At 49.5% G+C, this 17499-nt stretch overlaps 1 protein-coding gene across 2 annotated transcripts in view; it reads left to right on the top strand.

The window, feature by feature from the left end:
* MFAP3L (microfibril associated protein 3 like) overlaps positions 1-17499 on the top strand; it is a 53266-nt gene that overhangs the window by 28012 nt on the left and 7755 nt on the right. The window contains exons 1-2 of one of the 2 annotated variants that reach the window (XM_061424930.1): positions 3130-4548; positions 5053-5475. In XM_061424930.1, coding sequence (XP_061280914.1) covers positions 5184-5475 — 292 coding nt within the window. In that variant the 5' untranslated portion in view covers positions 3130-4548; positions 5053-5183. Of the gene's footprint in view, positions 1-3129; positions 4549-5052; positions 5476-17499 lie in introns of those variants that run through there. The other variant, XM_061424932.1, reaches the window with a different exon arrangement.

The raw sequence follows: 17499 nt of genomic DNA, 5'->3' as shown, positions 1-17499 counted from the left end.
GCGTGCTGCGATTCGTGGGGTCACAAAGAGTCGGACATGACTGAGCGACTGAACTGACTGAAAGTCTGCATTTACTGCATTCTCTCTAATTGCAAAAAAAAAAAAAAAAACTCACGGTGTATTTACAGCACATATTCATGAGAACCTGTCTCCTGCTATGACTTCTTTCTCATTCTCCCTGAGGTCCTTGGTCAGCATCTGTCCTCGCCTGCCTCTAGGGAGTTGGAGTGACCACAGGTGCTGGCCATGGTGCTCGCACTTCTCGGATCTGAGCCCCTTCAGAGGAACCATGGCTGCAAATCAGTTGTCATGATTTCCAGTGGTGGGATGGCAGTCACAATGTATTCAACAGAGCTGAAAACAAGATGTGATATAACTTAGAGTAAACTCAAGAAGCATTAATTTCAGTGAAGGATTCTTTGTACATTGTATTAGTAATTTTTATTTATCAAGCCAAGCAGTGCATGTTTGACATACATGTGATCATAAATCCTTGTAACAGTCTTTACTGGTAAGTCTGTTACCAGTAGTAACAGACAGCCTGGTTGTCAGGGGGGTTAGATCCAGGATCCTTGCCTGCTGCTGCTGCTGCTAAGTTGCTTCAGTCATGTCCGACTCTGTACAACCCCATAGACAGCAGCCCACCAGGCTCCCCCATCCCTGGGATTCTCCAGGCAAGAACACTGGAGTGGGTTGCCATTTCCTTCTCCAATGCATGAAAGTGAAAAGTGAGTGTGAAGTCACTCAGTCGTGTCCGACTCTTAGCGACCCCATGGACTGCAGCCCACCAGGCTCCTCCATCCATGGGATTTTCCAGGCAAGAGTACTGGAGTGGGGTGCCATTGCCTACTCCAGGATCCTCGCCTAGTTGCTCTCAAACCTGAGGCCATGTCTTAACTGTTGGGTAAGGAGCAGGTCAGCTTGATAACTTCTGCTGAAAGAAAACCACAAGATGAGCCACGTAGAGAAAACCATAGTCTCAGGGGGTAATGTGTCATGATCCTGGGCCCCCTAGTTGCTGCTGGAGAGTCACATGTGGGCTGTCCAGGACAGGAAGGCACCCAGCCCTGTGGGGACTGTGTGTCTTTCCTACTGAAGAAATCTGTGACCTGAAGCTGCCTTATCATCCCCAGTACCTCTTCAGTGTTTTTATCCACACAGTTGGAATGATGATTTCTGCTTTTGAAGACAGATTCATTCATTCAACAATTCTTTGGGCATCTAAAGTGTCAGGGAACATGTAAGACTCCACAGAGACATGTTGAGGTCGACAGTATGGTCCGGATGGTATTGGCCTCGGGAAAGACATCAGCACTAGTGGAACAGGAGGAGTGTAGAAACAGACTCATTGTGTTTGACAAGGGGGCAAGGCCAGCCACTGAAAAAGGAGGGTATTTTCTATAGATGATGCAAACACAGCTGGATGCCCCTGTGGGGAGGAAATGAACCTTGGTTCTTCCTTACACCACATACAAAGTAACCAAAGTGGGTCCATGGAAAAGCTAAAACTGGAAGGTGCACGAGAGTGCTTCTGGTTATGATGGAAGCATTCCACATCTTGTGTATTGTTGTGGTTACATGGGTGCGTAAATCTGCCCAAACCTATTAAAATGCATACCCTAAATGGGTACTTGTATTAATTTGTAAATTACAGCACAGTAAAGTTGATTTTTGGCTTCCCCAGTGGCTCGGCATTTCATGGGAAATAGGTGGAGAAACAGTGGAAACAGTGTCAGACTTTATTTTTCTGGGCTCCAAAATCACTATAGATGGTGACTGCAGCCATGAAATTAAAAGACGCTTACTCCTTGAAAGGAAAGTTATGACCAACCTAAATAGCATATTCAAAAGCAAAGACATTACTTTGCCAACACAGGTTCGTCTAGTTAAGGCTATGGTTTTTCCTGTGGTCATGTATGGATGTGAGAGTTGGACTGTGAAGAAGGCTGAGGGCCGAAGAATTGGTGCTTTTGAACTGTGGTGTTGGAGAAGACTCTTGAGAGTCCCTTGGACTGCAAGGAGATCCAACCAGTCCATTCTGAAGGAGATCAGCCCTGGGATTTCTTTGGAAGGAATGATGCTAAAGCTGAAACTCCAGTACTTTGGCCACCTCATGCGAAGAGTTGACTCATTGGAAAAGACTCTGATGCTGGGAGGGATTGGGGGCATGAGGAGAAGGGGACAACAGAGGATGAGATGGACGTGAGTCTGGGTGAACTCCGGGAGTTGGTGATGGACAGGGAGGCCTGGCGTGCTGCAATTCATGGGGTCGCAAAGAGTCGGACACGACTGAACAACTGATCTGATCTGATGTGAGTGGCTTGGCAGTAAAGAATCTGCCCGCCAGTGCAGTATGCGCAAGAGATGTGAGTTTGATCCCTGAGTTGGAAAGACTCTGGAGGAGAAAATATCAACCCTCTCCAGTATTCTTGCCTAGAGAAGCCCATGGACAGAGGAGTCTGGCAGGCTACAGTCCAGGGGTCGCAAAGAGTCAGACGTGACTGAGCATGAGCAAAGTTGATTTTAAAAGAGAAATCATATCCTCTGTCTCCCCTGCATAACATTTTTCGATGAACGTCTGATAAAATCCAGGTTCCTTAGTCTGTCCTCTAGAGCCCTAGGAGATCTGGACCCGTCCTCTTTGACACATCTGGTAGTGCCCCATTTGCTTTAGTGGTTGGCTCTTCCTGGAGTGCCCTTTTCTGGAGCCTGGGTGATCCCCAAAGAGCTCCGAGGCCACCCCCTCAGGGAAGTTCTCTAGGACTGCCTCATTTGGCACTCAGGTGCATCATGGTGTGTTTTTCAAAGCATATGTGGTTATCCGAAGTTCTTATACCCATGGTGTTTACTCTGCTTTTCCCATGAGGATATAACCTCTACAGGAAAGATCTGTATTGTCTGTTCGTCTGTCTCGGGGACCTAGAATAACGTCTGCCCATAGTAGATGTTTCCTGGTGTCTCAGGTGCAGGATCTGCCTGCGTGCAGGAGACGTGAGTTCAACCCAGTGGAGAAGGAAATGGCAACCCACTCCAGTATTCTTGCCTGGGAAATCCAACGGACACAGGAGCCTGGGGGCCTGCCGTGCATAAGAGTCGCAAAGAGTCAGAGAAGACTGAGCAACCAACACTTTCACTTTCATAGTAGATGTTCAGTAACTCTTTTTAAATAGAAGAGATAAGGAATCCAGATTGTGTAGCACAGCAGCGCAAAGATGCAGATTCTTGCTACAGAAAGTAGGGGCACCGTGTGGCTCGTGTTTAGAGCGGCTGGAGGGGTCGGCCTGGAACCTGGGCCAAGACTGAAGGCTGGCGGTCAGCCCAGAAGGCTCCCTCCCTGCTCCTAGGAGGGGGACACGGAGACCCCCGGGGAGGGCCTCAGAGGACACAGAAACGGGGGGCCCACCCAAGCAGTGTTCAGCAGGTGGAGTTCACAGTGTGGTGTTAGGGACGTTCAGAGAGGAAGAGGGTGATGGTGGAGTTGAGGACTGTCCCTGTGCCTTCCTGCATAGACGGTGCCACAGCCTGTTTGGCAGATTGACCGGCTGGTCTGAGGGCCTGACGCAAGTCCCCACAGAGCATCCTGGTGAGGAAGTGCATGAGCTGTGGGTGGTACTGTCCGCAGGGAGGGGGTCAGAACCAGGAATCTGGCCCAGAGGGTGCTTGGGTGGGAGGTGGCAGGACTAGCCGCAGGGGGAGGAGAGGGGCTGGGGAAGAACAGGGAGCACCATCAGTGGGGGGTGGAGTACAGAGACCCCACAGGAGGAGAGGCTGGGGAGAGCCGCTGTCACAGTGATAGTTGCCACAGGTCTGGTAAGGAAGAGACTGGTGATGTGAACAGGATCCGCTTCAACAGAGAGCAGGTGGACACCGAGTGTCCCCATTAGAGGAGCTGATGGCAGCTGACAGCTTGCGGCTGAGAGGCAGGAGGCCTCCCCAGTGGGTGGGAGGCGGACAAGGGGACTCAGCCCCGCACCCTGCGGGGGGCAGGCTGTACCACGCTGGGCCACAGTGTTGGTTCTGAAGCTGGAGAGACCATGGAGGGAAGAGGACAGTGGACCAGCAAGCTGGGATCCTGGCTGGGCCGGAGACGTGCCTTGGTTTCTGCGAGCACGTCATGGGTGTAGTTCATCCCCAGTTCTGCGCAGGCCTCTGTGGTGAGAGCCAGGACATCCCGGGGTGGGTTGCATCCCGCTGGATGCTGGCAGGAGGACGTGGTCTTGGTGGGGGGGGGGGTGGTCTGTGTGCCCGGGTGCTGGCCGGGGCAGCAGGGGCAGCCTGAGGGGAGTCGGGAGACCAGGAACCCAGAGAGGGCACTGAGCAGGGGGGGTACAGGGCAGGACGGCTACTGAGAACCTCAGGATGACCTGGAACTTCAGAATTTAGAATGTGGAGAGGAGAAAGGCCCCGGGGTGTGGCCATGTGCTTAGTGGGTGAGATGGAGGGGAGGGCAGTAGGCGGGGGTTAGATCTTGGGTGAGCAAGTGCAGCCACCCACCATGTCACATCCTGCGTCCCAGGAGGCACATGAAGATGGAGACCGAGGAGTTCAGTGAGTGACGTCGGGGGGTGGGGAGGGTCGCCGGGGCAGAGGGCGCGGGAGTGGTTGCCTGAAAGGGGTAGGGCGTCCCAGTCGGGGGAGGGACACGCCAGCTGATGCTGGGGGAGACCCCCGGGCGCACTGCAGCAGGAAGAGGGCCTGTCCAGCGGCAGAGAGAGATTCTAAGTACCCAGTGCACCCCGGGGTCCACAAGCAGACAGGTAGGGGGTGAGAGGAGGCCTCGAGGTGCTGACTGAGGAAAGCCGGGCCGGCCTTTGAGCCCTGCAAGTCGTGTGATACAAAGTTACGCTGTTTCTGCTAGGAGTCTTATGCTTCAGTAGCAGAAGTAACAAACTCATATATCATGATTTCCATGAACGTTTGGAACAACTTCATATTTGGTGTGCTATTTAAAAATTAGCCAGATATGTGTTTTAGCTGGGTTTCTAACATAAATAATCATTTTAAAGTATGAATGCTAGTATTTATGCATTTCTTTTTTTTTTTTCTAAACAGGTTTTTAATCAGGAGCCAACTCCATGGAGCCAGGCCAGGTTTGGCCCCTGGCCTGCTATGAGCAGAGTGTCACCCACTAGAGGATTCCCCCGGCCAGCTGGCTCTGCCTCCGTAAAGAACAAGCGAAGAAGATGGATGGAGTGAAGAGACATCTGCCTGTGTGCTTCCTGCCTCCTGTGCCCTTGTTAATCCTAGTATCCACTCTGGCGACCGCCAGCAGTGTGACCAGCAGCACTTTAAACGGCACCGACGTGGCTGTGGGCTCGGCGCCCGTGGTCGTTGCCAGAACTGACCATATCATCGTCAAGGAAGGGAACAGTGCCTTGATCAACTGCAGCGTCTCCGGCCTTCCCGAACCCCAGTTCAAGTGGTACAATTCGGCGGGCAAACTGCTGAGCGAGAATGAGGAGGATCAAGGGGGAGGTAGGCCATCCCACTAGTCCAGGGTCAGAAAAACGAGGAGGGGTTGGGCGGGTGCCCCAGACGTCTCTGGTTCTTAATCATGTCATTTCAGGCTCTTCTTGAGTCTTGTTTTTCTCAGGAAAGAGAGAGAACTAGATAAGGATTCACAGCGGTAATGAATTCATTTTTTTCGCTCTTGACTCAGAAAACAAAAGGCAAGCATTAGTGTCTTTTAAAAAACCTCTTAAAATGTTACAGTATAATGCATACTAATTGCTGTAGGGGTGGAATATAGTGGGTTTTCCTTACGTGTCTCATTCATAAGGGAGTTTTCCTTGGTTTCATGGAATGTAGCGGTTGTTAAAGGCCATGCTTTTTTAAAACGTTTTATTTATTTGGGTTGTGCTGGGTCTTTGTTGCTGTGCCATATTTCTCTGGTTGTTCAAGCAGGGGCTACTCACTGTGGTGACTTCTCTGGCTCTGGAGCACAGGCTCTAGGGCCCACGGGCTTCAGGCGTTGAGGCACGTGGACTCTAGAGCTCAGGCTCAGTAGTTGAGGTGCACAGGCTTGGTTGCTCCGATGCGTGTGGGATCTTCCTGGACGGGCGACTGAACCCATATCCTCTGCATCAGCAGGTGGATTCTTAACCACTGGACCACCAGGGAAGTCCCTCGAGGTCACGTTTTTTGAAAGCAGGCTCTGTGCAGCTTCTCGCTAGCAGCCACAGATCACCTGTGTTTCCTGGCAACCTGGCTGAAGTTTCTAGACTGTTGGCCAGGAGGTGGGGGGGAGGCTGCAAGAGGGAGAAGCAATGATGGGACCACAGAACTTGCCCACTAGAAGGAACCCTGGAGACTGCACAGGCGAAGCCCCTCTCTCATGTGATTTTTCCCTGGTCCTGTGGTCGTTAGCTGTGACCAGAACCTTCCCTGCTGATACTACTCTGGTCACAGAGCTGATCCATACTGACGGTGAGCAGACGGAACAGTCCAGCCCCTTCCTCTCACTGTAAGTCAGGAGGAAGTGACGTCACACCTGTGAGGGGACGGTAACCACGGCAATGTGCACATATTCAAGTCCCTGGACCCCAAGGGTTTTTCTGCAGGGCTAGGGATTCCAAGGACACTGAAGTGACCAGGGACTCCAGACTGAGTCTGCTGCCCCCTTGGGCCTGGAGCAGAGGTGGTCCCACGTATAGAGGGCCATGGCAGGGACTCTGAGCCCTGTGTCCTGGCAAGAGGAGAGTATGGGCACAGAGCGGGCCTGGACTTCAGCAGTGATGTTTCGAGGTCTGTCTTGGAGTCGTACTGACCACTCCAAGGAGATCTCGATGGTGACCAGTCAGTCTCGGCAGGTGGACCTGTGCTTCATGGCTCTCTCTGTGCTTTGGGTGGTTGAATGCCCTGGAGTCACCTGGGGTCACTTCCCTTCCATCTGTGGGCACCGGGGGTGGAAGGAGCAGACACAGGTGGCCTGGAGGCAGAGGCTAGGTTCATGGCTCGTTTTCCAGAGCCCTCCAGTCCTGTTTGTAGCTGCATTCGTGCTGACAAATCCCTTGGCTATTCTAAAGCCTCATGAGGAAAGACACACTAGATTTTTTAGAAGAACTTGTAATATTGGTACTTAACGTGCCAGCTCAGCTCTAGTGATTACCTCACATAATAACAGTCATTTCAGGACACAAGTAACACGGGGTAAAATTCAGAACCACCGAGCAAGACAGAGGAAATGGAACGTTTATCCTCAGCATAAAATTTGAGCATCAGTGTGCCACTCGAGGAGCCAAGGTCTTAAAGTCTTCATTTATGACAGGAAGATGTCCACCTTCTAACCAGGATGTAGATCTGGGCTGATCAGCTAGGAGTTTACATGGAGTGGTATTTCATTAATAACTCAACAAAGAGGTGGTTGCCACAGTGTGGGAACAGCGCTAACATCCTAGAATGTCAGTTACATGCGTACGCTGCAGTGCTGCCTGGTGCTGTGCTCAGTCGCTCAGTCGCGTCCGACTCTTTGTGACCCCAAGGCCCCTGTAGCCCACCAGGCTCCTCTGTCCATGGGATTCTCCAGGCAAGATTACTGGAGTGGATTGCCATTCCCTTCTCCAGGAGAGCTTCCCAACCCAGGGATTGAACCCTCATCTCTTGCATCTCCTGCAGGCAGGTTCTTTACCACTGAGCCACAGACCACTGCTGAAATCAAACAAGGCGAGCGTAACTCCCATTAGCAACCACCCTTTTGACTAAGCCCTGTACCGTGTTGCCCAGTTTGTTTCTGGTCCTTACAGTGGGCGTGAGGGTTTCGTGGCCTTGATCCTCACGGGTCTGGATTGAGAAGCAGGGGGATGGAGAAGACAGTATTCAGCAGGGCGTGGCCAGGTTGGGCTTTATTCTCCCTCTGTGCCTACCAGCACCTGCTCCTCCTCCAGCTGTCAGCAGGCAAGGGGTGGTGAAAGCCCCTGAGCAGACAGAACAGATGAGAGGCTGGATGGTTGGTGCACCAGCCCCATCACCGTCACCAAGAGGCAGTGCTAGGCCCCCACCGTGATGCATACACGAAGCATGCATACACCAGGTGTGTTCAGAACCATTTGGTGAGTCGCCCGCCATGCGTGCTCTGTGATTCCAGGAGTGTTTAATAGTTCCATTTCTTGCTGGTGCTGAGAAAGTGACGCAACTGTTCCTGGTGCCAGCCCTGCGGGTCCTAGAAGGCATCGGTTGTTGCCCCTCGCTGGTGGGAGCAGCAGCTGGCTTGCTTTGTGTCCCTCGTGTTGTCATTTCAATGCCACAGATCAGGAGAGGCCACTGTATGATCTGTTTCTGGGGGACTCTTTTTTTTTTTTTTGGAGTTCACCGAAGGATGCACCTGGGCTTCCCAGGTAGAGCTAGTCGTAAAGAACCCACCTGCCAACACAGGAGATGTAAGAGACCCAGGTTCAATCAGGACAATTCCCTGAAGGAGGAAATGGCAACCCACTCCAGTATTCTTGCCTGGAAAATCCCATGAACAGAGGAGCCTGGTGGGCTACAGTCCATGGGGTCACAAAGAGTGAGACACAACTGAAGCGACTTAGCACACATGCAAAGGACATGTTTGAGGTGGTCCACCATTTTACAAAAATAACCCAGAGCTCCAATAATGTGAGTAACCACACATGGCCACAAAATGTCCTTTTTTCAGTTTTTCTTTTGCTACAGGTGAGTAGCCATATGTAAGTGCCAGCAAGTGTTATAAAAATGCCCCTATTATTTCAGGCATGAATTCTCCAGTGTATTTTTGCTGTAGTTTCTTACTCTGACTTTAAACCATGAAAATGCACATTGGCACCTTTATCAGATAATAAATAACAAGAATTTCAAGAAAGTCTGCTCCGGAAAAGGCACAGGCCTGGCAATCATGCCTGGCTCAATTATGCTGGAAATTCTTACTTCAAGTGAGGGTTTAGGTTTCCCTGTGGATTTGCTCTCCATTCTCTTATAGCATTCTGTCACCAAAAATAATTAAGAATTATCTCTGAAAATAAGCACACCCAGAGTTAGCTGAGTTCTATGAAGTTCACAGTTCTTTCATGGCTGCTCCACCTTTGTAGAATTCATTGTTATGAATTTTGGTTTAGTTTACATTGCTCTGGTGTTTTTATCCTCTGCTCCTGCAGATGTTTTTAGTAGCCTGTGAGATGCTTTTACCTCCTCCTGCCAAGGGATCACAGAAAACTGTGCTGGTCACATCTTCAGACCTGAGTGAATCTCCCCCCAATCCAGCATATCCAGGAGGGAGTCCGTGCCCACAGCATTAAGTGTACATCATTGTTTGCCTCTCTGATGAAGCAAGGAATAGTGTGTGAACCCATGAAAGTGCTACACTAAATTCTTCTTTTAGGAAGTTAAATATTTGAGATTTAAAAAGTTGATTCCTCAAAATTAGACAAAATTTGTGTAACTGTAAATATACCACTGGAAATTCAGCAGAACAGAACAATGACGGCTCTTTGAGCAAGTTCCTCCACTTTTTGGAGCCAGTTTTCCCATCTGTAAAGCAGAGATAATCCTCTTGTACCTCCAGGGAGGGTTGTGAGCCTTCCATGATGTATTAGATGCTCAGTATGGTACCTGGAGAGGCTTCCCAGGTGGCTGAGTGGTAAAGAATCTGCCTGCAATGCTGGAGATACAGATTCGATCCGTGGGTCAGGAAGATCTCCTGGAGAAGGAAATGGCAACCCACCAGTATGCTTGCCTGGAAAATTCCATGGACCGGGGAGCCTGGCGGGCTACAGTCCATGGGGTCACAAAGAGTCGGACACAACTTAATGACTGAACAACAATGGTACCTAGAATACACCACGACATCAGGAAACGGCAGCTGCATCACTGTTACCGGTCACTTCATCCTCGTTCTGTGTTGTCACAGTCAAGATCCCAAGTGCTTCTGTCTCTGCTTCATAGGACGGTGTGTTTTGTAAAGAAAGAAAATACATTTCTGAGCAATTTCGTATTCACTCTCTCAAGTTCTCAACCTTAAAACCAAAAACTAAAAAGCATGTCTATCCCTGCAGTGTTATTTAAAATCTTGAGATGACACTGTGATGGCAAGGGAGGCACCTTCTCTTCCGTCAGCCACCTCCCCTTCCTGGCACGTTCCCTCCGTATACAGAGGCCCGCTGACCCCCATGTGCTCCGGCCGTGGAGAAAGCAGTGCATGTGGATGCTTTGGGGGGTGTTATGCACACAGTGTACTTTCCTTTTGCCAGAACCAGTGGTTCTCTCACCCAGAGGATACCAGCCAAGTCTGGAGGCGTCTTTGGTAGTCGCGGACAGGGCAGGAGAGGAAGGAGGGGGAGATGATGCTACTGACATCTAGTGGGTAGAAAACGGGAATATTCTCAACATCCCACAATGCACAGGACAGCCCGCTACAGAGAAGTGTTGTTGTTGCTCAGTCACTTAGTCATGTCCAGCTCTTTGAGACCCCAGGAACTGTTTCCCGCTAGGCTCCTCTGTCCATGGGATTTCCCAGGCAAGAATACTGGAGTGGGTTGCAATTTCCTTCTCCAGGGGATCTTCCCCACCCAGGGATCAAACCCGTGTCTCCTGCATTGGCAGGCAGGTTCTTTACCCCTGAGTCACCAGCGAAGCCCTCCAAAGAATTATCTGATGCAACATGCCAGCCCAAGTGGAAAAACCCTTAGTTCAGTTCAGTTCATTTCAGTTGCTCAAGTCATGTCCAACTCTTTGCAACCCCATGTACACCAGGCTTCTCTGTCCATCATCAACTGGAGAAACCCTGGTCCCACCTAAAGAAGCATCTTAGCCAGCTAAAGAATCATTCCACAGTCAGTTAAGTCACCTGTGAGAACCGGTAATGTAGTCTCCCATAAAAGTGGTACTTTGGTTCATTTTCCAGAAGGAATCATGTCAGAGGCCAGCCTGCTAACGGGCCGCCGTGTGTAGTGTTTCTTCAGAGTGGTGCTCCCTTTGGGATGTGAGCCCAGACAGCTTTTAGTCTGAGCAGTGGGAAGAGCCTTCCCTATCACTCTCAGATGAGGAGAGCCAAGATGCCAAAACGGGAAGTTATTTCTCTCCACCCAGTGCTGGGCGCTCTCAGAAGAGACTCTTGCCAGCCTGCATGGAGTGGTGTGCTTGGCACTTTTATAAAAATGAAGATTATCAGGTTGAATTAGCTGGTGAGTCAGATGTTTCCCTTGCCAGGAAATGAAAAGATGGCTTCTTTTCAGGTATTCTTGATCCTTTAAAGCGGAGCACAACAGCAGGCTGTGTACACCCTGAGCTTTCCCCTGTCCCTCCCCCCCATTCCTGAGCAGAGAGCTGAACTAAGCCGGGATGATCCCAGGCTCCTTGGCCCCATGTGATGTAGGAAGAAGCTTGTTAGCAGCCCCAGGACTGGCTGAAGAGGCCACCCAGGAGGATGGGACCCTGGGGCACGGGGGCCTGGCTGCTACGGTGTCTGTGCCCTGGGTCTCTGCAGTGGCTGGGCTCTGGGGAGGCGGGAAGGGTGGCTCGCACCTGTTGCAGAAGCCCCATGACAGCCATGTGGGGCTCCGTTCGTGTTCAGGTCTGTTTTGTAGAAAGGCTGGATGCCTTCCCTGAGTCTCCTCTATTTCACATACTGGACAACAGGCCCCACACTTCCAGACAAGTGTGGACTCAGTGCGGCGCCATTCGACTGAGTGTTTGCACTTCCTTTCTGTCTGTGTAAACGCTGTCAGGACCCTCACCTCCTGGAAAGTCTTCAGTTGGTTTCATGAAAATAACCTTGTTTGAACGGATCCTTCATGTCTAAATGAGGTTGTGAGCAGAGACTTAACCTTCTTGTACCACCTATCAGGGTTTCCCAGGTGGCTCAGTGGTAAAGAATCTACCTGCAATGCAGGAGACAGGGGTGATGTAGGTTCAGTCTCCAGATCAGGAAGATCCCTTGGAGCAGGAAATGGCAACCCCCTCCAGTATTCTTGCCTGGAGAATCCCATGGACAGAGGGGCCTGGCGGGCTATAGTCCATGGAGTCACTACAGAGTCGGACGTGACTTAAGGACTAAACAATATCTACTCCTATCCATGAGTAGATTAACCATACATTAGTGGTTTACCCTTTCACAGAAAGACCTCTCCAAGGAAAAAGAGAAATCCTTTCCTTCTAAGAAATAATTTAAGGGAAATTCTAAGAGCTTTGTATTTGGTCATGATGTTAATTTTTTAAATTTATTTTTAATTGAAAGATAATTGCTTTACAATATTGCTTTGATTTCTGCCATGCATCAACATGAATTAACCATAGGTGTACATCTGTGCCCTCCCTCTTGAACCTCCCTCCCTCCTCCCCCTCTTTCCCACCCCTGTAGGTTGTTACAGAGCCCTGTTTTGAGTGCCCAGTCAAAACAGCAAATTTCCACTGGCTCTCTATTTTACACATGCTAGTGTGTATGCTTTTCATGTCAGTGTACGTCAAGGCTGTATATTGTCACTGCTTATTTAACTTCTATGCAGAGTACATCATGAGAAACGCTGGGCTGGAGGAAGCACAAACTGGAATCAAGATTGCCGGGAGAAATAGCAATAACCTCAGATATGCAGATGACACCACCCTTATGGCAGAAAGCAAAGAATAACTAAAGAGCCTCTTGATGAATGTGAAAGAGAACAATGAAAAAATTGGCTTAAAACTCAACATTCAGAAAACTAAGATCATGGCATCTGGTCCCATCACTTCATGGGAAATAGATGGGTAAACAGTGGAAACAGTGGCAGACTTTATTTGGGGGGGGGGGCTCCAAAATCACTGCAAATGGTGATTGCAGCCATGAAATTAAAAGACGCTTGCTCCTTGGAAGAAAAGCGATGACCAACCTAGATAGCATATTAAAAAGCAGAGATATTACTTTGCTAACAAAGGTCCATATAGTCAAGGCTATGGTTTTTCCAGTAGTCATGTATGGATGTGAGAGTTGGACTATAAAGAAAGCTGAGCACCGAAGAATTGATGCTTTTGAACTGTAGTGTTGGAAAAGACTCTTGAGAGTCCCTTGGACTGCAAAGAGATCCAACCAGTCCATCCTAAAGGAGATCAGTCCTGGGTGTTCATTAGAAGGACTGATGCTGAAGCTGAAATTCCAATACTTTGGCCACCTGATACGAAGAACTAACTCATTAGAAAAGACCCTGATGCTGGGAAAGATTGAAGGCAGGAGGAGAAGGGGATGACAGAGGATGAGATGGTTGGATGGCATCACCAACTCCATGGACATGAGTTTGAGTAAGCTCCAGGAGTTGGTGATGGACAGGGAGGCCTGGTGTGCCGCAGTCCATGGGGTTGCAAAGAGTCAGACACAACTGAGCAACTGAACTGAACTGAATGCTTTCATGGGCATGATGTTAATTGTTGATGCTGAGTGGTCCTCAAGATAGCTGGACAGATGGGGGTTTTGGCAGACATGGGTTTGGAGGAGAAATATGCTTACAGCATCTCCATGGCTGTACTGCCAGCTTTCTCAAGCTGCTTCACTTCCGGGAGAGGTTGGTACTCTGGTTCTGTCCAGTGGTCATTTGACTGGAAGGTGTTGGCATGGGTGTTATTCCTGACCTGTCATGTCGAATCATAGTATCCCATGTACCGTGGCATTTCTTGGGACCATAGGTTTAGCTGTCACCACACGATGCTGTTGACCGCTTCTCTAGTTGCTAGACTGGTCCCCTGACCCAGTTCTGTGGACGTGAGCTTGTGCTGCCCTGAGTGACTCACCATCCGTGTGCCCAGGCCCCGAGGTGACAAGCGATACAAGCTCAGCCGCTTTCCCGGCCTGGGACCCAGATGTCGGCTTCACCCAGAGGGTGTTAGCTGGGAGGAAGGTCCCAGAACTGTGTCCCCAAGGAGACAGATGCTGAAAAGATATTTCCACGCCCTTGATTTTCTTACATTCAGTAATATTTTCCCGATCAGATCTAGGCCTGCCTGATTTGAAGCATTTCAAGAATCCTAGAGGTGGGTAACAGATACACTCATCTTGAACTTCGGTAGATTCCAGAAAGCAGCCTTGCAGCAGCGTCCCCACAGCAGCCGCATCTGTGGGCAGTATGTCTTTCTCATCCTCCCATGACCGCCCCTGCATCCCTCCTCTGGTACTCTGCAAGGTGGAAAAGTTACCTGTTTTAGAAATTACTTGAATTTCTTTAAATTTTGCTATGATTTAACCACAGGTGATTTTGTGTACTTAGGCGCTACCTGCGTTCCATTTTTCTGTGACTTATTCGTCCAAATCCTCCCCCTACCTTTTTTTTTCCTTTTGGGTTATTGTCTTGATTTTTAGGCATTCTTTGGGCTTCCCAGGTGGTTCAGTGGTAACAAACTCACCTGCAGTGCAGGAGGCACAGGAGATGTGTTGGATCCCTAGGTTGGGAAGATCCCCTGGAGCAGGGACTGGCTACCACTCCAGTGTTCTTGCTTGGAGAATCTCATGGACAGAGGAGCCTGAAGGAGCCTGATGGTCTGCAATCCATGGGGTGACAAAGAGTCAGACACAACTGAAGCAACTCAACACACACACATGTAGGAGTTCTTCTTGGTTTCTAGTTACTGAGCAATTGTCGGATATTCTAGAATTTTCTCCTACTCTATCATTTGCTTATAACTTTAGTATAGCATATATCATAGTGTGGAACTTTTAACTGGGGAGAAGTCTGATCCATTAGGGTTCTCTGTTGGCAGTTTCTGGGATTCTTGAAATGCTGAAAAAGGCTTACCTGTCCCAAGGCCATAGAAATATTTTCATGTCTTCTATTGATATTATACTTATAGTTTTACATTTGGATCTTCAGAGTACTTGGGATTTATTTTTATGTGTCACTAAACTAGGAATTTAACTTTATTTTTTTTTCAAACAAGCCCCCTTGATTTGAAATGACATCTTCCTTAATTTAAAATCCCCCCGCTTTCCGGCATCTGCGTCTGGACCTTTAGGTTTTCTCCGCTGGTTGAACCAGGGCTCAGAGCAGGGGAAGAGGTAGGGTGGCCAGGCCTCTGCCCGCAGTTCTCTGCCCCTGCAGCACATGGGCTCCCCTCCTTTTCTCACATGTCCCATCACCTGCTCTGGCCTTGGAGTGCTTTCTCTTCCTCCTGTTCGTCTCCCAACAACCCCAGCCCCACTCAGGACTGCATCCTCTCATCCAGCAGCATCCTTGGTGCCCTGCCCACTCAGGGCACGTGCCATGCACCCCGGTTTGGCAGGGAGTCTGCGTCCCTCTCCACATGACTGGTCTCTGCAGCCAGGGGTCATGTCTGATTCATCTTTGCATCTGCATTATCTGTTAGGGAGCCTGGTGACAGACAATTTGTAAACTAAAGTTTGTTGAATGCATGAACAAGATAAAAAAGACAGCTGTCCTTCTAAAGACGTCAACTTTATCACACAGAGAGGCTTCAGACTTCAAGAATAAACAAGGTTCATTACTGGATAAAGTCTACAATAGGTGTTAGTCTAAGGACCCATTGTTCTGGGCTAAGAAGCAGAATATGCACGAAACTAACAATTTATGCACTGACTATCCCACTGGTTTCCCCCAAACGAATCACAAGTGTCACCTAATTGTGTTTACTGCAGACGGGGCCTGTTTTGACCTGTGACTAGGAACTTCTGACGTGTTTGAGTCTGTATCTGCATTGAATCGCTTGGGCCCAGGCCAGATAAATACATGTCTGTGGACAGTTTCCAGTCAAAGCTGTGGTTTTTCCAGTGGTCATGTATGGATGTGAGAGTTGGACTATAAAGAAAGCTGAGCACCAAAGAATTCGTGCTTTTGAACTGTGGTATTGAAAAAGACTCTTGAGAGTCCCTTGGACTGCAAGGAGATCCAACCAGTCCATCCTAAAGGAAATCAGTCCTGAGTGTTCATTGGAAGGACTGATGCTGAAGCTGAAACTCCAATACTTTGGCCACCTGTTGAGAAGAACTGACTCATTGGAAAAGACCCTGATGCTGGGAAAGATTGAAAGTGGGAGGAGAAGGGGACGACAGAGGATGAGATGGTTGGATGGCATCACCGACTCAATGGACATGAGTTTGAGTAAGCTCCAGGAGTTGGTGATGGAGAGCAAGGCCTGGTGTGTTTGCTGTCCATGGGGTCGCAAAGAGTCGGACATGACTGAGCGACTGAGCTGAACTGGACTGAACTGAGACAGTTGAACACATCCCTGAAGATAACTATAAAATCCAAGTTCAGAAACCCTTTGAATAGTCAATACTTGTAACTAATATGCATTTCTGAGTTTCACTTTTCTGTAACAGTTAGAATACAGCCATCACTAAAAGCATAGCTGAGATATTTGGGAAAAGCCATTTATGTTCCCGTCAGGTGCCTGCCTCCTGACTTCAGCTCTCTTTTCTGCTCCTCCTCTTCTACACCCAGGTTCCTCCTTCTCTGACCTTGAACTCGTAGATGATTCCTCCACAGAGGGAGTGGGGATGAAAGGGTAGGAGGTGAACAGATTGATCCCAAGTGTTCCCCATGCAAATAATGTCACCTTCTCCTGTCCTATTGCTGCTGTATTTCCCACCGAAGTGAGGAAGGTCAGTGTGAGAAGTTCCCACAGATAGAATCTGCAGTCCTCTTGAGCTCAGCACCTTCCCTGTCTGTCATAAACTTTGAGTCAACGAGACGTGTTCTTTTTTTCTGTGCCTTCTATAGTCTGGTTTGATCCCAGGTGGTGCCGTTGGTAAAGAATCCACCTGCCAACGCAGGGGAACACAGGAGATGTGGGTTTGATCCCTGGGTCAGGAAGATCAAGTTGATCATTTCCCTTGCTCAGATGCTTTTATATTTGGATAAGTCTGCTGTATCACATCTGAAGCCTGATATTCAAGGAGTAAATAGAGTAGGAGGCTGGCCCCTGCCCATGTGGACAAGGGGAGGTTTCACACAGTGGGTACAGGTTGGTCTGTCTGCGCACACTCACAGGAGATTGAAATTAACTAGATTTCCCACGTCTTCTACTCTCAGAGAGGACACTGGCTAAGTTGTTAGAAGCCGGGTGCTCAGGGACGCCAAGAGCCCCTCTCCACAGATGTTCCTCCAGAAAATGTGACAGCGCCTTCTATGGCAGGCTTCCCGCCAGGTTCCCCAGGCTAGCGGGGGCGGGAGGGGGAGGTGGTGCTGCAGGCCCCCACGGCTCCAGCCAGCTTCCCTGAGGACGGTCCCTGAGGCAGAGGACCTGGAGTGATGCAGGCTATTTCCTGTCTCACACTCCCTGGGGACCCTCGTCACTTTAATGCTTACAGATTGTTTTATTATTTTAAAACAGTCGCTAGTTGCTTTGGGGAACTATCAGACTTCTCATTAGGCTTAAGTTTATGCCAGAGGGGGATGAAACAAACAAAAATGCAATGTGATAACAGACACTTGGAAGGAAACTATAGTTAAGTTGCCCCATCTCTCAGGAGAGCTTCTCTGGCTCGCTTGGGGACATTAGTGCTTTTACAGAAATATCAGCCAGCTCTCAGAACTCTCCCAGGGCCGGGCCTGGCCTTGTGTCTCTGAGGGC

This window comes from Bos javanicus, chromosome 8, assembly GCF_032452875.1.
Source record: "Bos javanicus breed banteng chromosome 8, ARS-OSU_banteng_1.0, whole genome shotgun sequence".
Classification (NCBI taxonomy): Eukaryota; Metazoa; Chordata; class Mammalia; order Artiodactyla; family Bovidae; genus Bos; species Bos javanicus.
The sequence above is the reverse complement of the archived record's forward strand: the minus strand, read 5'-3'. Positions and strand labels throughout refer to the sequence as shown.